The sequence below is a fragment of the Anomaloglossus baeobatrachus genome, chromosome 6, assembly GCF_048569485.1.
Source record: "Anomaloglossus baeobatrachus isolate aAnoBae1 chromosome 6, aAnoBae1.hap1, whole genome shotgun sequence".
In the NCBI taxonomy this organism is placed as follows: domain Eukaryota; kingdom Metazoa; phylum Chordata; class Amphibia; order Anura; family Aromobatidae; genus Anomaloglossus; species Anomaloglossus baeobatrachus.
Genome location: NC_134358.1, coordinates 167,310,375 through 167,331,144, shown reverse-complemented (window position 1 = coordinate 167,331,144; position 20,770 = coordinate 167,310,375). Strand labels below are relative to the sequence as shown.

Genomic DNA, 20,770 nt, shown 5'->3' with positions numbered 1-20,770 from the left:
GCGCCACCTTTCAATGTGAGGGTATAAAGCCTTCTACAGTATGCTTCTGATGGAGACAGCTAGAAGGTGAAAATGTGTTAACTAAAATGTTCCTTTCCTGGAGTCCATAGGCAGCACATAAATAAGGTAAAAAGAATCTGTCAGCAGGGTTTTGTTATGTAAGCTGAAGCCAGAATGCTGCAAGGGTTAACAGAGAATTCAGGAATGCCTGTCTTGTCAAAGTCCGATCTGTAGTTTATTTGCTATGTTTGTTTAAGCAGCAGGACCCTTATTACTCGGACTATAATGTCACGCTTATGGCAGTCTAAATCTAAAGATTCTGATTGTGTCTGATCAGGCTCCACTCAGTAAGGCCGGTTTCACACTTGCGTTGTATTGACGCAAACTGACTCCGTCACTAATGTAGTACAGTTCATTTATTTACAGTGGAAGAGCGACACCATGCTTCCTGCACTACCCGCATGTGTCCACATGGTGTCGCGCTTACACTGAAAATAAATGAACTGTACTACATTAGTGACGGAGTCCATTTCCGTCAAAACAACGCAAATGTGAAACCGGCCTAATCTAACTGATACATCGTTGGATTCAGGATCTCTTTGCTTACATTATGCTGCTCTCAGATGAGGTAGCAAAAACCTGCTGACAGATTCCCTTTAACAAGTCGTGTTATCGGATAGCAGCGATGGTAATTATCATTATACCATTCATTACACAATTAAATCATCAGATTGCCCTATACAAATACTTTAGAACAGCCAAACCAACTTACTGAATGCTTCAATAAAATGTGATATGTATGGCATATAATTTTCTGTCTTATGTATTTCAGAATATCCAAATTTAAATTTTTCAACAATTGTTTTACATCCGCACATAAATGGTTTAAAACAATTGTTTAAGGATTGAGATACCTGTTGAAGCAGTTTTAGTTAAACCTGAAATGTCTGTAAAAAGACATAAAATCTGTAATGTTTTACAACTATTAAAGGGAGAGATCGGGTTGCCGGCTTACAAATCTGACCCAGACTCTGGATCGTGTAGAGCGTGTTTTTTAACTGTGAGTCAAGGCAGAACATTCTTTATTTTGTCCTTGGAATTGGAAAACGTATGTGTTCCACTTTCCAAAGAGTTGAGTTGCTGACTGTTAAAAAGCTTCAATTTTTATTCTGTAATTCAAAAATAATACTTATAAGATATATTACGATGTTTCTTATTTTTATTAGAGAAATCTGCTTCTTAATAGACGAGGACTGATTGATCATTTTCAAAATTCTCATTACTAAGGGGTACTTTGCACGCTGCGACATTGCTAGCCGATGGTAGCGATGCTGAACGCGATAGTCCCCGCCCCTGTCGCAGATGCGATCTCTTGTGATAGCTGCCGTAGCGAACATTATCGCTACGGCAGTTTCACACGCACTTACCTGCCCTGCGACGTCGCTCTGGCCGGCGACCCACCTCCTTCCAAAGGGGGCGGGTCGTGCGGCGTCACAGCGACGTCACACGGCAGGCGGCCAATAGAAGCGATGGGGCGGAGATGAGCGGGGCGTAAACATCCCGCCCACCTTCTTCCTTCCTCATTGCAGGCGGGACGGAGGTAAGATGTTCCTCGCTCCGGCGGCTTCATACACAGCGATGTGTGCTGCCGCAGGAACGAGGAACAACATTGTACCTGTCGCTGCAGCGACATTATGGAAATGCCCGACACTACACCGATCATACAATTTTGACACTTTTGAGCTCGTTAATTGTAGTAAAAAGGATTCACATACTCCGATGTCGACAACGACGCTGGATGTACGTCACTTTCGATTTGACTCCACCGACATCGCAGCTGCGATGTCGTAGTGTGCAAAGTACCCCTAAGATAGGAGATGACATTTGTCTTTTTTTTTTCTTTTTAAAGATTCTAAATACAAGAGAGGGGAAGGAGCGCTGCCTCCAACTCCTCCTCTTGGCACTACATAGAATCTTATTAGTACTAACTGCCATCTCCTATATCAGTAATGTAATAATCTGTCTTCATTGAATACAGTTTTTATCCGTAAATTGAGAACTTTGAACATGAAAGGTTAGTCCTGGTGTTGAAATAAGCAGATTTGTTTGATAAGATATGGTACAAAGTGTCTTAATTTCATACACATTATTGATTTATGAAATAAGAATTAAAACATGTTAAGTCGACTTGTCCTGACATTAAAGGTGACTGTAGGCATTGTCTGGAGACTACAAGGACAAAACCGGTAGAACAAGAAGGCCCTTTTTGAATAAACAATTTGATCAGTCAGCTTTATAGATAGAATTATAGTCATCTTAATGTCAAAAGACCCAGCATTCATATCCTTAATATACCTGGCCTGTAAAGTCCTGATATGTGCTTTACCCCAAGATAAATGATATAATGAGACCCATTAAAAAACCTGCCATATTTTAGGATTTTTGTTGTATTTAGATGACATGGAAAGTAAAAAATAAAATAAATCAAAAAGGTTTTTTGTTTTTTTTTTTAAACCTTTCATCTTTCATTTTTAACAGTTGTTCAATAACATAAAATGTGAAATTTACCGAAATAATAAAAATAGAAAAAGGATCAGTCAGGGAGGGAAATAAGAAAAAAAAAAAAAGGTTGGGTTAGGAAAGAGGAATATGGGTATGAAGGGGACAGGATAGATGGAAAGGAAAAAAGGAAAATTTTAAGTATTGGAAGAATCAAAGAAAGAAGGAGTTTAATAGCGAGTATGATAATCATTTGATTCAGTTAATAAGTCTTTCTCTTCAAATAAATTCTGGGAGGGAAAACAGATTTTTGTTATTTTCTTGCTAAATTCACTTTGAGAGAAAAGTCCCCTTTTCTCATTTCCCATTCAAAATCACTTCTGCTCCTCATATAAAAAGTCAGAGAAAAAGTGACATATACCGATTTATCTTTTTGGAAAGGTTGAAATGCTTACTCCTTAAATTTTGAAAGAAAACATTAACTTCCCACTGTAGTGATTAATCCTAGGAAGATTTCCACAGAGAGCACTTGCTTTATTCCCAATCATCCCAAACTGCTGCACAAGCATTATGCAGGGCAATCCGTAATTTATCATTTCACTTGGGGTGAGGGGAATTATGGGATTTTTGGAGTTCGTTATTATGGAAAAAAAAAATGCTACCACGCCCCCATCGGTTCTAATGTAAGTTGTGTGCAATTTAATTATCAGTGCAGAGAGCGGTGGCCACCGATGGGAGTTAAGGATGACAGCGTGCATGCACTGACACTGTGAGCACTGAGCTCCTTCACTGTCAGAGTGCGGCATATTGAATTCAAATAATGCTCACAGTGTCGTGAGTGTACCCAAGTCCGTACCTGTAATGTGTCGATAATATACAGGTCAATAATATACAAGTGCAGCTCAATAAATTAGAATATCATCAAAAAGTTAAATTATTTCAGTAATTCCAATACAAAAAGGGAAACACATATTATATAGAGTCATTATACACAGAGTGATCTATTTCACGTTTTTATTTCTGTTAATGTTGATGGATATGGCTTACAGCCAATGAAAATCAAAAAGTTCTCAGAAAATTAGAATAATTACCACAAAACACCTGCAAAGGCTTGCTAAGCATTTAAAATGGTCCCTTAGTCTGGTTCAGTAGGCTACACAATCATGGGGAAGACTGTTGACCTAACAGATGTCCAGAAGGCAGTCATTGACACACTCCACAGGGAGGGTAAGCAACAAAAGGTCATTGCTAAATAAGCTGGCTGTATTCAAGCATATTAATGGAAAGTAGAGTGGAAGGAAAAAGTGTGATCGAAAAAAGTGCACAAGAAACCGGAATAACCGCAGCCTTGATAGGATTGTTAAGAAAAGGCCATTCAAAAATTTGGGGAGATTCACAAGGAGTGGACTGCTGCTGGAGTCAGTGCTTCAAGAGCTACCACACACAGACGTATCCAGGAGATGGGCTACAACTGTCACATTCCTTGTGTCAAGCCACTCATGACAAATAGACAATGCCAGAAGCATCTTACCTGGGCCAAGAAGAAAAAGAACTGGACTGTTGCTCAGTGGTCCAAGGTGTTGTTTAATCAATCAACATTAATAGAAATAAACCCTTGCAATAGATCACTCTGTGTGTAGTGACTCTATAATATATGTGTTTCCCTTTTGTACTGAATTACTGAAATAAATTAACTTTTTGATGACATTCTAATGTGTTGAGCTGCACCTGTAGGTCTTGGTAAGGTATCCTCTACACCAGCAGATCTTCTATTAGTAGCAGTGATACATTGGTTTCTGTGGTAATATTCTGACTTCTACCACCTACTGAGGCATGTAGAAATCCATGTGCTTCATTTTAACAGAATTTTAGACGTACATTTCTGCAACTAAAGGTGGATTCAGCAAGTATAGCACAATTCTGTTGATAAATTTGGGGCATTTTTATGTTACGATATATGTAGATTTTTGCCTAAATTATCGTAAATCTGTCATCTGTGCCCCCTTGTCTTTAGACACACACACTTCTTATAAAAGAGACAGGTCAACGTAAAATCAGAAAGGGCTGAATTCATCAAGACCAGCATTGTTTACGATGAGGTGTGCTGAGCCACTCCTGATTCATGAAGTAAAGGGGCACTGGAATGCCAAAAGTTGCAATAGTTTAGTGTAGCCTCGAGTTGCGCAAAATTGTGTGGCTTTTCAAAGCTTTTATGCCAGAATAAAGAATATAAGCTTTGAGCAATGGGGCCCAAAAAGTTTAAATTAAAAGGACTTTAGTGTTGACTATAATATTATATGTATTAAGTGTGCTTATCTGCTTTCATTCAGTTCCGGTGTGTCCGCATGCTGGAGGAGTTGGACTCTGTGAATTGGTACAACACTTGATCATATTTGACTACATCTCCATCTCAGGAAGCCTAGAAAACAGGTGTGTTCACAAAACTGTAGATACACGGCTGAATTTCACTGGTCATCACTGGTTTTCAGGTTGGCCAATTGAAGACCTTCAAGGTAATCACAATGAAATACCATCACTTTATTATCAGTGAGAAATCTAACCTTTGCGACCCCATCTATCCTAAGAAAAAAAAAGGTGCTACACTTCTGCTGCCGCACTTTTTCATGCACAGTGGTACCACGGCCTTCTGCCGTGCAGGACAATGCAGAGGTCCCATGTTCACGAAAAAGGGTCGAGCTGCTGATTCCTGCACAGCTGAATGGTGGGGGGAACCACTGTACAGAATAAAATTGGGTTGGTTCATACTCTTCATTTTCACATTTGTAGGGGTTCAAGAGGTCAACCTTCTGTTGAACCATAGCAGTAGTTACATATTCTATCACTTTGCAAGAAAAAATACCTCTATTAATCTTTTGTACGGTGTTAAAATCTCAAAGTATTTGAATGCCACTGAAAAGTAAAAAACTGATGCCATTTGGGAGGACAATGGTAAAAATCCTGGAACCTCAGAAATTTCAAGACTGAAGAGATAAAAACTATATAATTCTTGTATTGTTTATAACCATTTATCAGACTCCATTCATGTGTATCTGAAAATCATCCAATATAATTACTGTGTGTATTGTAGGTGTAGTATCTGGCACTTACACTATATGAACAAAAGTATCAGGACAACGAAACATTACACCTACCGGATCATTATGTCCATGGGTATCCATTTAAAGTTCGTCCTCCTAAAGTTTATCCCCCTTTGCAGCTACAGTGCTGGCCAAAAGTATTGGCACCCCTGCAATTCTGTCAGATAATACTCAGTTTCTTCTTGAAAATGATTGTAATCACAAATTCTTTGATATTATTATCTTCATTTAATTTGTCTTAAAAGAAAAAATTGTCATAAAGCCAAATTGGATATAATTCCACACCAAACATAAAAAGGGGGTGGACAAAAGTATTGGCACTGTTTGAAAAATCATGTGATGCTTCTCTAAATTGTGTAATTAACAGCACCTGTAACTTACCTGTGGCACCTAACAGGTGTCGGCAATAACTAAATCACACTTGCAGCCAGTTGACATGGATTAAAGTTGACTCAACCTCTGACCTGTGTCCTTGTGTGTACCACATTGAGCATGGAGAAAAGAAAGAAGACCAAAGAACTGTCTGAGGACTTGAGAATCCAAATTGTGAGGAAGCATGAGCAATCTCAAGGCTACAAGTCCATCTCCAAAGACCTGAAAGTTCCTGTGTCTACGGTGCGCAGTGTCATCAAGAAGTTTAAAGCCCATGGCACTGTGGTTAACCTCCCTAGATGTGGAAGGAAAAGAAAAATTGACGAGCGATTTCAACGCAAGATTGTGCGGATGGTGGATAAAGAACCTCGACTAACATCCAAAACAAGTTCAAGCTGCCCTGCAGTCCGAGGGTACAACAGTGTCAACCCGTACTATCCGTCGGCATCTGAATGAAAAGGGACTGTATAGTAGGATACCCAGGAAGACCCCACTTCTTACCCCGAGACATAAAAAAGCCAGGCTGGAGTTTGCCAAAACTTACCTGAGAAAGCCTAAAACGTTTTGGAAGAATGTTCTCTGCTCAGATGAGACAAAAGTAGAGCTTTTTGGGAAAAGCCATCAACATAAGAGTTTACAGGAAAAAAAAAAAAGAGGCATTCAAAGAAAAGAACACGGTCCCTACAGTCAAACATGGCGGAGGTTCCCTGATGTTTTGGGGTTGCTTTGCTGCCTCTGGCACTGGACTGCTTGACCGTGTGCATGGCATTATGAAGTCTGAAGACTACCAACAAATTTTGCAGCATAATGTAGGGCCCAGTGTGAGAAAGCTGGGTCTTCCTCAGAGGTCATGGGTCTTCCAGCAGGACAGTGACCCAAAACACACTTCAAAAAGCACTGGAAAATGGCTTGATAGAAAGCACTAGAGACTACTAAAGTGGCCAGCAATGAGTCCAGACCTGAATCCCATAGAACACCTGTGGAGAGATCTCAAAATGGTAGTTTGGAGAAGACACCCTACAAATCTCAGGGACCTGGAGCAGTTTGCCAAAGAAGAATGGTCTAAAATTCCAGCAGAGCATTGTAAGAAACTCATTGATGGTTACCGGAAGCGGTTGTTCGCAGTTATTTTGGCTAAAGGTTGTGCAACAAAGTATTAGGCTAAAGCCTGCTTTACACGTTGCAATTTCGCATATTTGTAACGCCCCCATCGTATGTGCAGCACGTTCAATTTGTTGAACGTGCCGCACAAACGATTAACCCCCGTCACACATACTTACCTTCCATACAACCTCGATGTGGGCAGCGAACGTCCACTTCCTGGAGTGGGAGGGACGTTTGGCGTCACATCGACGTCATGCGGCAGCCGGCCAATAGAAGCGGAGGGGCGGAGCTGAGCGGGACGTAAACATCCCGCCCACCTCCTTCCTTCCGCATTGTGGGCCGGGAGCCGCAGGAGGCAGGTGAGATCTGTTCATCGTTCCCGGGGTGTCACACACTGCGATGTGCGCTACCCCGGGTACGATGAACAATCTGACGTTCAATTCGTCAGGAATGAACGACGTGGATGCGATGAACGTTTTTCGTTCAATCGCATTTGCACGTCGCTGTCACACGCTACAACATACCTTACGATGCCGGATGTGCGTCACTTACGACGTGACCCCACCGACACATCGTAAGATATATTGTAGCGTGTAAAGCAGGCTTAAGGGTGCCGATACTTTTGTCTGGCCCATTTTTGGAGTTTTGTGTGAAATGAACAATGATTTGATTTTTGTTTCATTCTCTTCTGTGTTTTTTCATTGCAAGCAAAATAAATGAAGATAATAATACCAAAGATTTTGTGATTGCAATCATTTTCACAAAGAAACTGAGTATTATCTGACAGAATTTCAGGGGTGCCAATATTTTTGGCCAGCACTGTATAACAGTATCCACTCTTCTGTGAAGTTTTCTACAAGACTTTGATAGTTGTTTGTGGGTATATTTACCCTTTTATCCAAAAGAGTATTTGTCAGATAAGCACGGATCTTGAATGAGTAGGTCTGGCTCCAAATCTCTGCTCTAGTTTATCCTAAAAATGCAGGATAGGGCTGAGACCTGGGCATTGTGAAAGAGTTAAGTTCTCCCACACAAAACCATGGCTTTATGGACTTTGATTTGTGCACGGTGTTCTTGAACCGAAAATGGCATTCCCCAAGCTGTTCCCTCAAAGGGTGAAAGCAAAGATACATTGAACAAAAATATAAATGCAACACTTTCCTTTGTGCTCCCATTATTCATGAGCAGAACTCTAAGATCTTTCCTGTGTACAAGTGTTGCGTTTATATTTTTGTTCAGTGTAGTTCAGTGTCTAATTGAGGAAATAAAAAGTCTAGACAAAACAAAGAAAAACTGCCCCATAGCATTATCCCTCCTCCACCAAACATTACAGTTGGAACGATGCAGACAGGGAACGTTCTCCTGGAATTTGCCCAACACAGACTGGTCCGTGAGATGCAGGATAGACAAGCGGGATTCATAACTATTTTCACTGATCCAGAGTTCAGTAGCTGTGTGCTTTACTCCATCTGATACTTGGCATTGTGCTTGGATATGTAAGGCTTGTGCAGGTCCATGGCCATGGAAACCTATACCATTAAGCATCTGGCACAGTTTTTGTGCTGATGTTGATGCCAGAGGAGGAATGGTCTGTGCAAGTACAGAGTCAGCTTTGTATGGTGATTTATACATTAAGGATCCTGCTCTGTAACATTTTACTTATTATGCACTGCTTTCTTAGCACTATATTTTGCAGCACTTTGCAGAAAGCGCTTTACAGACAACATCAGTGTCACCATTTTCTTAGAATCATAACATTGTTTTTTTCCCCTTTTGATTGTTTTCTCCCCTTTCCAGTGTTTATTGTACAGGATATCTTTAGGGTTTATTAATTTGATCAATTATGTACATGGCGAGCTCAAATGTTATTTTTTTATCGTTTTCATTTGGCTAGTTATACTTGATGAAAAGGGGGTGGTTTAAGTTACACACACATTATAATATATATTTTTGTACTTATAGGAAGTTAAGGCTAGCCTTCATAGGCCGCTTCACAGCCATAGCACCCCATGATCACATTACGCAGGGGGCAGATGGGCTGCAAACTGTCTGCGGCTATCTTAGTGACATTTTAAATATTGCCATCAAGCTTGACAGCAGCACTTAAGAGGCTGAGCTGAAATAAATCGGAGTCCGCTCCCCTTGCATCACTTACTCTCAGGTGCCAGCTATGCAATGCAGATAGCAAGCGCCAAGTAAGGAATGGTCTCGGCTCTCTAGAGTCTGCTCCACCGTGACAGTGAATGGCTGCCATACATGTACAGCATCTGTCACCAAGGAGTTAAGAGCTGTGTCCCAATACTTTTTTCCACATCGTGTATGCCCAATTAAGCTGGCAAGTTTATAGAGGCGTTAGTAATGATCACTTACCATCTCCCATTTCTCTGGTTACAGGATGTGTGAATATGTGGATCATCTGCACGAACACTTTAAACACCCTGTGACTATCCGCAATGCAGCTTATGTGCCTCCAACGGTAATGAAAACGCCATATCACAGATTGTTACTCACTGCTACTACTCACAGAAAAAAGGCAGCAGATGTAAACTGCCCAGGCCAAAAACTAATGCATTAGCAGGATGCAGCAAGACCCCAATAAATGGAGGCATCACAGGTGCAAGAAAAGCAAATCACTCACACACTTCCATAGATGGAAGGGGTCGATTGCTTGATGATAAAATTGCACACTTATGACTTGCATAGGGCACCGTTCACACATGCAGGTGCACATTATCTGGTAAACAGCCTATTTTTTTTTAAATCAGATCTTTTTTTATTAAATCATTAGGGATCAATACAGAGAGTATTTCATTTTTCATATAACTGATAACAATAAACAGATAAACACATGTGATTTATAAATCAGGTTCTTTCTCTGCATATATGTAAATATAATAGAGTTCTCAAATCATAATTATATTATATAGCTTGAGCCTACAAACCTCGTGGCTCTACAAATAAACAAAACTTAAAATTATGCAATAATGCCTCAGACTAACAGGAACACCTCCTCCATCAGCCATGTCGCTCCACATCATATTGCTATACTCTCCCGCCCCTCCCTATCCGTGCAGTCATCCATGAAACCATTCCAGTCCTCTCTCACCTCTTCATTCAAAGTCCACTTCGTCACAGAAAAAACTAGTTTTAATTCCCTTCCTCACACATGCCATCACTGCAGGCACAACAGTAACCGGTCCAGCATTGCATCCCGAACCAGTGCACTAGAGGGTAGGCCCGGCAACTCCATCCATGGCCGCCAAATGCTGTAAAACTTTTTCAATGTTTTTCTTTTTAAATAAACTCCCCTTTCCAATCTTATGACGTTATTTAATTTGTTTTTGAGCTCTGGTAATGTTGGTGGTAGAGGGTCTAACCAGTGATATGCAAGTAGCTTTCTTGCTTGGTACAAGATACGTGCTATTCCCAGGGCTGTTGGAGAATCCGGATCCACTTCTCCTTCCCACAGACTCAACAGGCACAGGCGGGGCGACGGTTGTATTGTGATATGATATATTTGATCTATAAATCCCAGGGTTTGGTTCCAGAAATCACCAATGTGTCCACACTCCCACATAACATGCATCAAATGGGCATCATCCTGTCCACACCTAACACACTGTGTGTTTGGTCTGAGTCCCATCTTAAATAGTAGACTGGGAGTTTTATATACCCTGTGGATGAGATATATTTGAGACAGCTTTTGGCACTCCGATACCGCCAGTTTAGGAACTTGTTCCAATATATCAGACCACTGGCCTTCCGTCAGGGGACCGACGTCTCGTTCCCATTTGCTTTTAACAATCAATGGATGTGTTTCCAGATGGGCAGGTAGTGAAGGGAATTTTGTTTACTTACCGTAAATTCCTTTTCTTCTAGCTCCTATTGGGAGACCCAGACAATTGGGTGTATAGCTTCTGCCTCCGGAGGCCAGACAAAGTATTACACTTTAAAAGTGTAACCCCTCATCTCTGCCTATACACCCTCCCGTGCATCACGGGCTCCTCAGTTTTGGTGCAAAAGCAGGAAGGAGGAAACTTATAAATTGGTCTAAGGTAAATTCAATCGGAAGGATGTTCGGAGAACTGAAAACCATGAACCAAAAGAACAATTCAACATGAACAACATGTGTACACAAAAGAACAACCAGCCTGAAGGGCACAGGGGCGGGTGCTGGGTCTCCCAATAGGAGCTAGAAGAAAAGGAATTTACGGTAAGTAAACAAAATTCCCTTCTTCTTTGTCGCTCCATTGGGAGACCCAGACAATTGGGACGTCCAAAAGCAGTCCCTGGGTGGGTAAAAGAATACCTCAATAAAAAGAGCCGAAACGGCCCCCTCTTACAGGTGGGCAACCGCCGCCTGAAGGACTCGCCTACCTAGACTGGCGTCTGCCGAAGCATAGGTATGCACTTGATAGTGTTTCGTGAAAGTGTGCAGACTAGACCAGGTAGCTGCCTGACACACCTGCTGAGCCGTAGCCCGGTGCCGCAATGCCCAGGACGCACCCACAGCTCTGGTAGAATGGGCTTTCAGCCCCGAAGGAAGCGGAAGCCCAGAAGAACGGTAGGCTTCAAGAATCGGTTCCTTGATCCACCGAGCCAAGGTTGACTTGGAAGCCTGCGAACCCTTACGCTGGCCAGCGACAAGGACAAAGAGCGCATCTGAACGGCGCAGGGGCGCCGTGCGAGACACGTAGAACCGGAGTGCCCTCACTAGATCTAATGAGTGCAAATCCTTTGCACATTGGTGAATTGGATTAGGGCAAAATGAAGGTAAGGATATCCTGATTGAGATGAAAAGGAGATACCACCTTAGGGAGAAATTCCGGGACAGGACGCAGAACCACCTTATCCTGGTGAAAAACCAGGAAGGGGGCTTTGCATGACAGCGCTGCAAGCTCCGACACTCTTCGGAGTGATGTAACTGCCACTAGAAATGACACCTTTTGCGCAAGACGTGATAAAGAGACATCCCGCAGCGGCTCGAAAGGTGGTTTCTGAAGGTTTCTGTTAAGGTCCCAGGGTTCCAGCGGACGCTTGTAAGGTGGGACTATGTGGCAAACTCCCTGCAGGAACGTGTGGACCTGCGGAAGCCTGGCCAGGCGCTTTTGAAAAAATACGGAGAGCGCCGATACTTGTCCCTTGAGAGAGCCGAGTGACAAACCCTTGTCCATTCCGGATTGAAGGAATGAAAGAAAAGTGGGTAAGGCAAACGGCCAGGGAGTAAAACCATTATCAGAGCACCAGGATAAGAAGATCCGCCAAGATCTGTAATAGATCTTGGCGGACGTTGGTTTTCTGGGCTGTCTCATAGTGGCAATGACATCCTGAGATAATCCTGAAGACGCTAGGAGCCAGGACTCAATGGCCACACAGTCAGGTTGATGGCCACAGAATTCAGATGGAAAAACGGGCTTTGTGACAGCAAGTCTGGGCGGTCTGGAAGCGCCCACGGTTGACCCACCGTGAGATGCCACAGATCCGGGTACCACGATCGCCTCGGACAATCTGGAGCGACGAGAATGGCGCGACGACAGTCGGACCTGATCTTGCGTAACACTCTGGGCAGCATCGCCAGAGGAGGAAATACATAAGGCAGTCGAAACTGCGACCAATCCTGAACTAATGCGTCCGCCACCAGAGCTCTGATCTTGAGACCGGGCCATGAATGCCGGGACTTTGTTGTTGTGTCGTGACGCCATGAGATCGACGTCCGGCGTTCCCCAGCGGCGACAGATGTCTCGAAACACGTCTGGGTGAAGAGACCATTCCCCCGCGTCCATGCCCTGACGATTGAGAAAATCTGCTTCCCAGTTTTCTACGCCCGGGATGTGAACTGCGGAGATCGTGGAGGCTGTGGCTTCCACCCACTGCAGAATCCGCCTGACTTCCTGGAAGGCATGAAGACTGCGCGTGCCGCCCTGGTGGTTGATGTATGCGACGGCAGTGGCGTTGTCCGACTGTATACGGATCTGTCTGCCCTCCAGCCACCGATGGAAAGCCAATAGGGCTAGATACACTGCCCTTATCTCCAGAACATTGATCTGAAGGGAAGACTCTACCGGAGTCCAGGTTCCCTGAGCCATGTGGTGGAGGAAAACCGCTCCCCACCCTGACAGGCTCGCGTCCGTGGTGACCACAGCCCAGGTTGGGGGTAGGAAGGATTTTCCTTGCGATAGAGAATTGGGGAGGAGCCACCACTGAAGAGACGTCTTGGTTGCAAGGGAAAGAGAGACGTTCCTGTCGAGGGAAGTCGACCTCCTGTCCCATTTGCGGAGAATGTCCCATTGGAGTGGCCGCAGATGGAATTGCGCGAACGGCACTGCCTCCATCGCTGCCACCATCTTCCCCAGGAAGTGCATGAGGCGCCTCAAGGGGTGTGACCGACCCCGAAGAAGAGATTGCACCCCTGCCTGCAGAGAAAGCCGTTTGTCCAGCGGTAGCTTGACTACCGCTGACTGTGTATGAAACTCCATCCCGAGGTAAGTCAGTGATTGGGTCGGTGTCAACTTGGATTTTGGGAAGTTGATTATCCACCCGAACTGCTGGAGAGTCGCCAGAGCGACGGTAAGGCTGTGTTGACACGCCACCCGAGAAGGTGCCCTGACTAGGAGATCGTCTAAGTAGGGAATCACCGAGTGGCCCTGAGAGTGTAGGACCGCCACAACGGATGCCATGACTTTGGTGAACACCCGTGGGGCTGTCGCCAGGCCGAAAGGCAATGCCACGAACTGAAGGTGTTCGTCCCCGATGGCGAAACGCAAGAAGCGTTGATGTTCGGGTGCGATCGGCACATGGAGATAAGCATCCTTGATGTCGATCGATGCTAGGAAGTCTCCTTGTGACATCGAGGCGATGACCGAGCGGAGAGATTCCATCCGAAACCGTCTGGTGCTCACATGTCTGTTGAGTAGTTTGAGGTCCAGAACGGGACGGAATGATCCGTCCTTCTTTGGCACCACGAACAAGTTGGAGTAAAAGCCGCGACCATGTTCCTGAGGGGGAAAAGGGATCACAACTCCTTCTGTCTTCAGAGCATCCCCTGCCTGAAAAAGTGCGTCGGCCCGAGCGGGAGGCGGAGAGGTTCTGAAGAAACGAGTCGGAGGACGAGAGCTGAACTCTATCCTGTAACCGTGAGACAGAATGTCTCTCACCCATCGGTCTTGAACATGTGGCCACCAGGCGTCGCAAAAGCGGGAGATCCTGCCACCGACCGAGGATGCGGTTCGGGGATGCCGAGAGTCATGAGGAGGCCGCCTTGGAGGCAGTGCCTCAGGCGGCTTTTTGGGGGCGTGACTTATACCGCCACGCATAGGAGTTCCTCTGGCCTTTCTCCGGCCTGCTGGACGAAGAGGATTGGGACTTGGCGGAGGGCCGAAAGGACCGAAACCTCGATTGAATTTTCCGTTGCTGAGGTCTCTTAGGTTTGGACTGGGGTAAGGAGTCCTTTCCCTTGGATTCCTTAATAATCTCATCCAATCGTTCGCCAAACAATCGGTCGCCAGAAAACGGCAAACCGGTTAAGAACCTCTTGGAGGCAGAGTCTGCCTTCCATTCGCGCAGCCACATGGCCCTGCGGACTGCCACAGAATTAGCGGATGCCACCGCTGTACGGCTAGCAGAGTCTAGGACTGCGTTCATGGCGTAGGAAGAAAAAGCTGACGCTTGAGAAGTCAGAGACGCAACCTGCGGAGCAGAATTATGTGTGACCGCATTAATCTCAGCCAGACAAGCTGAGATAGGTTGGAGTGCCCACACGGCTGCAAAGGCTGGGGCAAAAGACGCGCCCGTGGCTTCATAGATGGATTTCACCAGGAGCTCTGCCTGTCAGTGGCATCTTTAGCGATGAACCATCTGCAACCGATACCACAGATCTAGCCGCCAATCTAGAGACTGGAAGATCCACCTTGGGACATTGAGCCCAACCCTTAACTACGTCAGAGGGGAAGGGGTAACGTGTGTCAGTAAGGCGCTTAGTAAAGCGCTTGTCCGGAACCGCTCTGGGCTTCTGGACAGCATCTCTGAAGTTAGAGTGATCGAAAAACGCACTCCGTGTACGTTTGGGGAACCGAAACTGGTGTTTCTCCTGCTGAGAAGCCGACTCCTCTACAGGTGGAGGCGGGGGAGATAGATCTAACACTTGGTTGATGGACGAGATAAGATCATTTACTAAGGCGTCCCCTTTAGGTGTATCAAGATTGAGGGCAATGTCAGGTTCAGAGCCCTGAGCTGCGACGTCCGCCTCGTCCTCCAGAGAGTCCTCAAGCTGGGAACCCGAGCAGCGTGAAGAAGTCGGTGAAGATTTCCAGCGAGCCCGCTTAGCCGGTCTGGGACTGTGGTCCGGGCAGGACTCCTCCACGTGAGACCTAGGGCCCACCCTGGGAGCGCGCTGCGGCGCGGACCGAGAGGGGCCTGGAGGCGACGATCCAACAGGGACCGGGGCCTGTGTAAGGACCGGTCTGGACTGCAAAGCTTCTAGCAGCTTGGCAGACCATTTGTCCATAGACTGAGCCATGGATTGTGAAAGTGACTCAGAGAGTTTCTCAGCAAAAGCAGCAAACTCTGTCCCTGCCGCCTGGACAGGGGGAGCAGGGGGGGGTCTACCTGAGCCGAGGGGCCCACTAGTGACCGAGGCTCCGGCTGAGCAAGCGAAACAGGGGCCGAGCATTGCTCACAGTGAGGGTAGGTGGAACCCGCAGGTAACATAGCCCCACAAGAGGTACAGGTCGCAAAAAAAACCCTGTGCCTTAGCACCTTTGCTCCTTGTGGACGACATGCTGTTGTCTCCTAGGAGAGTGATCACTGAGGGTATATGGGAAAGGGTATACAGCCCGACCGAACAGAAATATATACATAGAATACGTATCTATTCCGGCACCCTATGGGGGACCAGCACCGGGTGACCGGTGTGGCTTACCGACCGCTAAAAAGCGGAGTGTGTGTCCTCCAGATTCCCTGCCTTAGGTCTCCCAGAGCTGCAGAGCTCTTCCCTGATAATCCTCCACCGGCAGAATGCCAAAAAAATGGCTGCCGGAGCTCTCAGGGGAGGAGTGGAGCCGTGGGCGGTGCTAGAAAAAGTGCGGGAATCTGGGGTCCCCACAGTGATCAGTGAGGGGGGGAGGAAACATACAGGATGCTCCGGCCCTCACATCCGACGTCAGGTCGGCAGGCCCGGGGGCGGGATTTTTGCTACTAGGCCGCGATGAAGCCGGGGACTAAATTTAAGACCGCGGCCGACAAGCAGGCGCGGTCGGCACCGAAGTCCGCCGGTCTTCACAAATCAGCAGCTGCTGCAGCGTCCGGGAAGAAGGCGCTCCATGCACAGTCCCCATGGGGACACAGAGTACCTTAGAGATGCAGGGCCCGGTCCCTGAGGATGAATAGACTCCTGTCCGGCAGATTCCCACAGGGGCTGCGGAGGGAGCACGGTCCCAGTGAATGGATGACCGGTCAGGATCCCACTTCTCCCAGAGCCGCTAAGGGATGGTGAAGGAAAAACGGCATGAGGCTCCGGCCTTTGTACCCGCAATGGGTACCTCAACCTTAACAGCACCGCCGACGTAGTGGGGTGAGAAGGGAGCATGCCGGGGGCCCCGTGGGGGCCCTCTTTTCTTCCAACCGATATAACTAATATGAGAATGCATGAGTGGATGTGTGCCTCCTTCCACACAAAGCATAAAACTGAGGAGCCCGTGATGCACGGGAGGGTGTATAGGCAGAGGGGAGGGGTTACACTTTTAAAGTGTAATACTTTGTGTGGCCTCCGGAGGCAGAAGCTATACACCCAATTGTCTGGGTCTCCCAATGGAGCGACAAAGAAAATTTTTTATATAATTCCGAAATAAGACCCTTAGAGGACTCAGATGTAAGCAGGCTATGTAATGTTTGATTATGTGTCACTGTTACCGGGTTTGTCCTCCCCTGTCTTTCCAGTGTGTGTCTCAGCTGAAAATACTGATAAAAGAAGACATGCGGAAGGTGAAACTCCGTTCTCAGTTGTTCAAAGCTTTTAAGAGTATTATTTTGTAGTACTTGTGACACTAAATGGATCCCTTTATCTTCCCATCCTACGAACCCTACTAATTTTTTAATTTCTGGCAAGTCGGGGTTCTGCCACAGTGGCCAGAGCTCTGTAGGTCCGCTTATCCCCAAAATAGACTTACCCCTGTCCCACACCCGGAATATCATAGCCAGTGTGGGATATCGTGCCCATTTATGTCATTGTCCCACATCCAACCGGCAACCTGGGTACTTCCATACTGATCCCTCTCTCACTATATCACCACTGGTATCATACCCTCCTTCTTTGCCCCAACCCCTCAGATGTTGCATCTGGGAGGCTATATAGTATATATATGGGTTTGGTACCGCCAGTCCTCCCTCCTCCTTTCCCCGCTGTAGCACTTCCAGTCGAATCCTAGCTTGCTTTTTCTTCCAAATAAGTTCCCGGAATATTGTATTAATTTTTACAAAAAATTCCCAACATATCCACACTGGAGAATTATGTATAAGGTATAGTAATTGTGGCATCATTACCATTTTAATTAAATTGGATCTGCCGATATTTGATAGCGGCAAACGGCACCAGGTATGCACTTTTGCTCTGAATCGCTGTAACAGGGGTTCCAGATTTAGGGCCTGGAAATCCTTTGGGATTGGGCTGACAATTACTCCCAGATATTTAAACTCCCGGACCACAGGAACTGGAATCTAAGTCCGAAAAGTCCCCCGGAAGGGGGGGGGGTCCAACGGCATTAAAGCCGACTTGGACCAGTTGATTCGTAGACCAGACCTCTGTCCAAATTCCCGAATGGTATTCATTGCCGGCAAAATCGAGGAACGTACCCTGTCTAAATATAAGAGTAGATCGTCTGCGTATAATGATATCTTTTGTTCCACGGCTCCACACCGAAATCCCTCTACCTCCCTGGATTTCCGTATTGCCACTGCCAACGGCTCCACTGCAGTCGCGAATAGCAAGGGTGAAAGCGGGCACCTCTGTCTAGTACCTCTTCCAAGAGGAAAAGACTCGGAGACCCTGCCATTAACCCTAACCTTCGCCACCAGTGAGTCATATAGCAGTTTTACCCAATTTATGAATCTATGTCCAAAGCCCATTTTCCGAAGTACAGCCCACATATATTCCCATTCAAGGCTATCGAGCGCCTTAGCGGCGTCTAAAGACAAAATTGCCCTTTCCCCCGGTACCTCAGAACTATGTTGAATTCCCAAATATAATTTCCTGAGATTTATAGATGTGGCTCTTGGTAAACAGCCTATTAGTTACGCCCCTACTATTAGATCAGGCGGGCTGCGCCAGTACTATATATGTGCACCATATAGGGACAGTGACTATAGTATGGAAGGCCTAACAAAAAGAGGCCTGGCTGCATCCTGTATAAAATGTTATGTGCAGAAAAATAAATAGGAGGTATTGGTTGGTATTATGGCTAAAATACCGAGCCAATTTATTATTTGACGTTTGCAAACATTTTTTAAAACACAGAAAAATGAGAATCTGTGAGAGATGGCTACTGAGATATTACTCATTCTTTCCATCAGTTGTTAAGGAATATTTTACTATTCCTCCTAAGTGCCACTAAAACAGGAAACACTGACTACATTGTGTTGAGACTTTAGTTTTGTTGTCTTCAGACCATAGGTATTAAGGGAAGCACCAAGGAGCCACACTGCATATGTAAAGAAATGTAGATACAGGGCTAGAGAAGCAAATCAAAGCCTTTCCTGGATGAATTTAAGCCAAGCTATGGTTCTGATAAATAAGTGCTGCATTATGGAATAAAGACTGGTCTTCCTCCTACATGTGCTGAATTTCACTACACATGGAAATACTGACAGAATCATTCTCACCTCTTTCAGGATCCAGGATATTCCACTGAAATGAAAGAAGAGTCTGTGACATTGTATCAGTTTCCAAGTGGAAGAATCTGGCAGCAGCTAATTCATGAGAAAAAGGTTGAAATTTAGAAGATATAACCAGAGCTGAACGAGTGGTTTCAGATTTCCCAAATATGCAACCAAAAAGGGCTCCAACAGTAAAAAACAGAAATGTTTGTTTTGTTTTTTTTTTGTTAGAAGTCAGATCTTGGAAGGCTCCATACAGCCCTGCAATAAATCTAGAACACTTGTCTAAATTTAGATTTAATTCACCTTTCTAGTATTGCACTCACACTTTAAGCTACTTTAGCCCACAGCTAAACAGAAAGTCTGTTTTCCCTGTAGGCTACTTTCACACATCCGGTTTGAGCCCTGCGGCTCAATCCGGCTGTGAAAACTATGCAACGGATGCGGTGAAAACACCGCATCCTTTGCATAAGTTTTTACATGCGGCCGGTCCGGTTTTTTCCGGTTGCGGCATGCTACTGAGCATGCGCAGTGGAAAATACCGCATGCGGTGACCGGATGCGTTTTTTTCCGCATCGCGCCGCATCCGGCCTCCATAGGGATGCATTGAAAAATGCGCCGCAGCGGCCGGATGCGGCGCGATGCGGTGTTTTTTGCCGGAGCAAAAAACGTTGCAGGGTACGTTCGATCCGGCCGCCGCATCGGCTAAATCTGCCGCATGCGGCAAAAACCGGACCGAACGCAAGCCCCTACGGCACAATGCGGCACTAATGTAAGTCAATGCAAAAAAAAACCGCAATCGGCGTTACAAAAGCCGGTTGCGGTTTTTCTGCAGAACGCCGTATTGTGCCGCAGAGCAAAAATCCGGATGTGTGAAAGTACCCTTAGTCATCACTGCAAAAGTCAATGGCAGGGGAGGAGGGGAGCTACTCAGTCAGAAGTTGAAGAGGGGCAAGAAACTTCATATTTCTACATAGAGCAGAAAAAAAAGAATTAACTGGGTAGTAAGGCAAAATTAGCAATTGTAAATACACAGTGCTATATAATATGATAGTTGAAATAATTAAGTGGGTAAAGAAGGGAATTTTGTTACTTACCGTAAATTCCTTTTCTTCTAGCTCCTATTGGGAGACCCAGACGATTGGGTGTATAGCACTGCCTCCGGAGGCCACACAAAGCAATTACACTAAAAAGTGTAAGGCCCCTCCCCTTCTGGCTATACACCCCCAGTGGGATCACTGGCTCACCAGTTTTAGTGCAAAAGCAAGAAGGAGGAAAGCCAATAACTGGTTTAAACAAATTCACTCCGAAGTAACCTCGGAGAACTGAAAACCGTTCAACATGAACAACATGTGTACCCGAAAAACAACCAAAAATCCCGAAGGACAACAGGGCGGGTGCTGGGTCTCCCAATAGGAGCTAGAAGAAAAGGAATTTACGGTAAGTAACAAAATTCCCTTCTTCTTCGGCGCTCCATTGGGAGACCCAGACGATTGGGACGTCCAAAAGCTGTCCATGGGTGGGTAAAGAATACCTCATGTTAGAGCTGCAAGACAGCCCTCCCCTATATGGAGGCAACTGCCGCCTGCAGGACTCTTCTACCTAGGCTGGCGTCCGCCGAAGCGTAGGTATGCACCTGATAATGTTTGGTGAAAGTGTGCAGACTCGACCAGGTAGCTGCCTGGCACACCTGTTGAGCCGTAGCCTGGTGTCGCAATGCCCAGGACGCACCCACGGCTCTGGTAGAATGGGCCTTCAGCCCTGATGGAACCGGAAGCCCAGCAGAACGGTAGGCTTCAAGAATTGGTTCTTTGATCCATCGAGCCAGGGTG

General features: G+C 45.7%; 1 protein-coding gene across 2 annotated transcripts in view; it reads left to right on the top strand.

The window, feature by feature from the left end:
* ENOSF1 (enolase superfamily member 1) overlaps window positions 1-19,503 on the top strand; it is a 125,911-nt gene extending 106,408 nt beyond the window's left edge. For both annotated transcript variants that reach the window (XM_075314478.1, XM_075314477.1), the window contains 3 exons: window positions 4,830-4,929; window positions 9,468-9,549; window positions 18,954-19,503. In XM_075314478.1, coding sequence (XP_075170593.1) covers window positions 4,830-4,929; window positions 9,468-9,549; window positions 18,954-19,061 — 290 coding nt within the window. In that variant the 3' untranslated portion in view covers window positions 19,062-19,503. The remainder of the gene's footprint in view (window positions 1-4,829; window positions 4,930-9,467; window positions 9,550-18,953) is intronic.
* The last annotated feature ends 1,267 nt before the right edge of the window (window positions 19,504-20,770 follow it).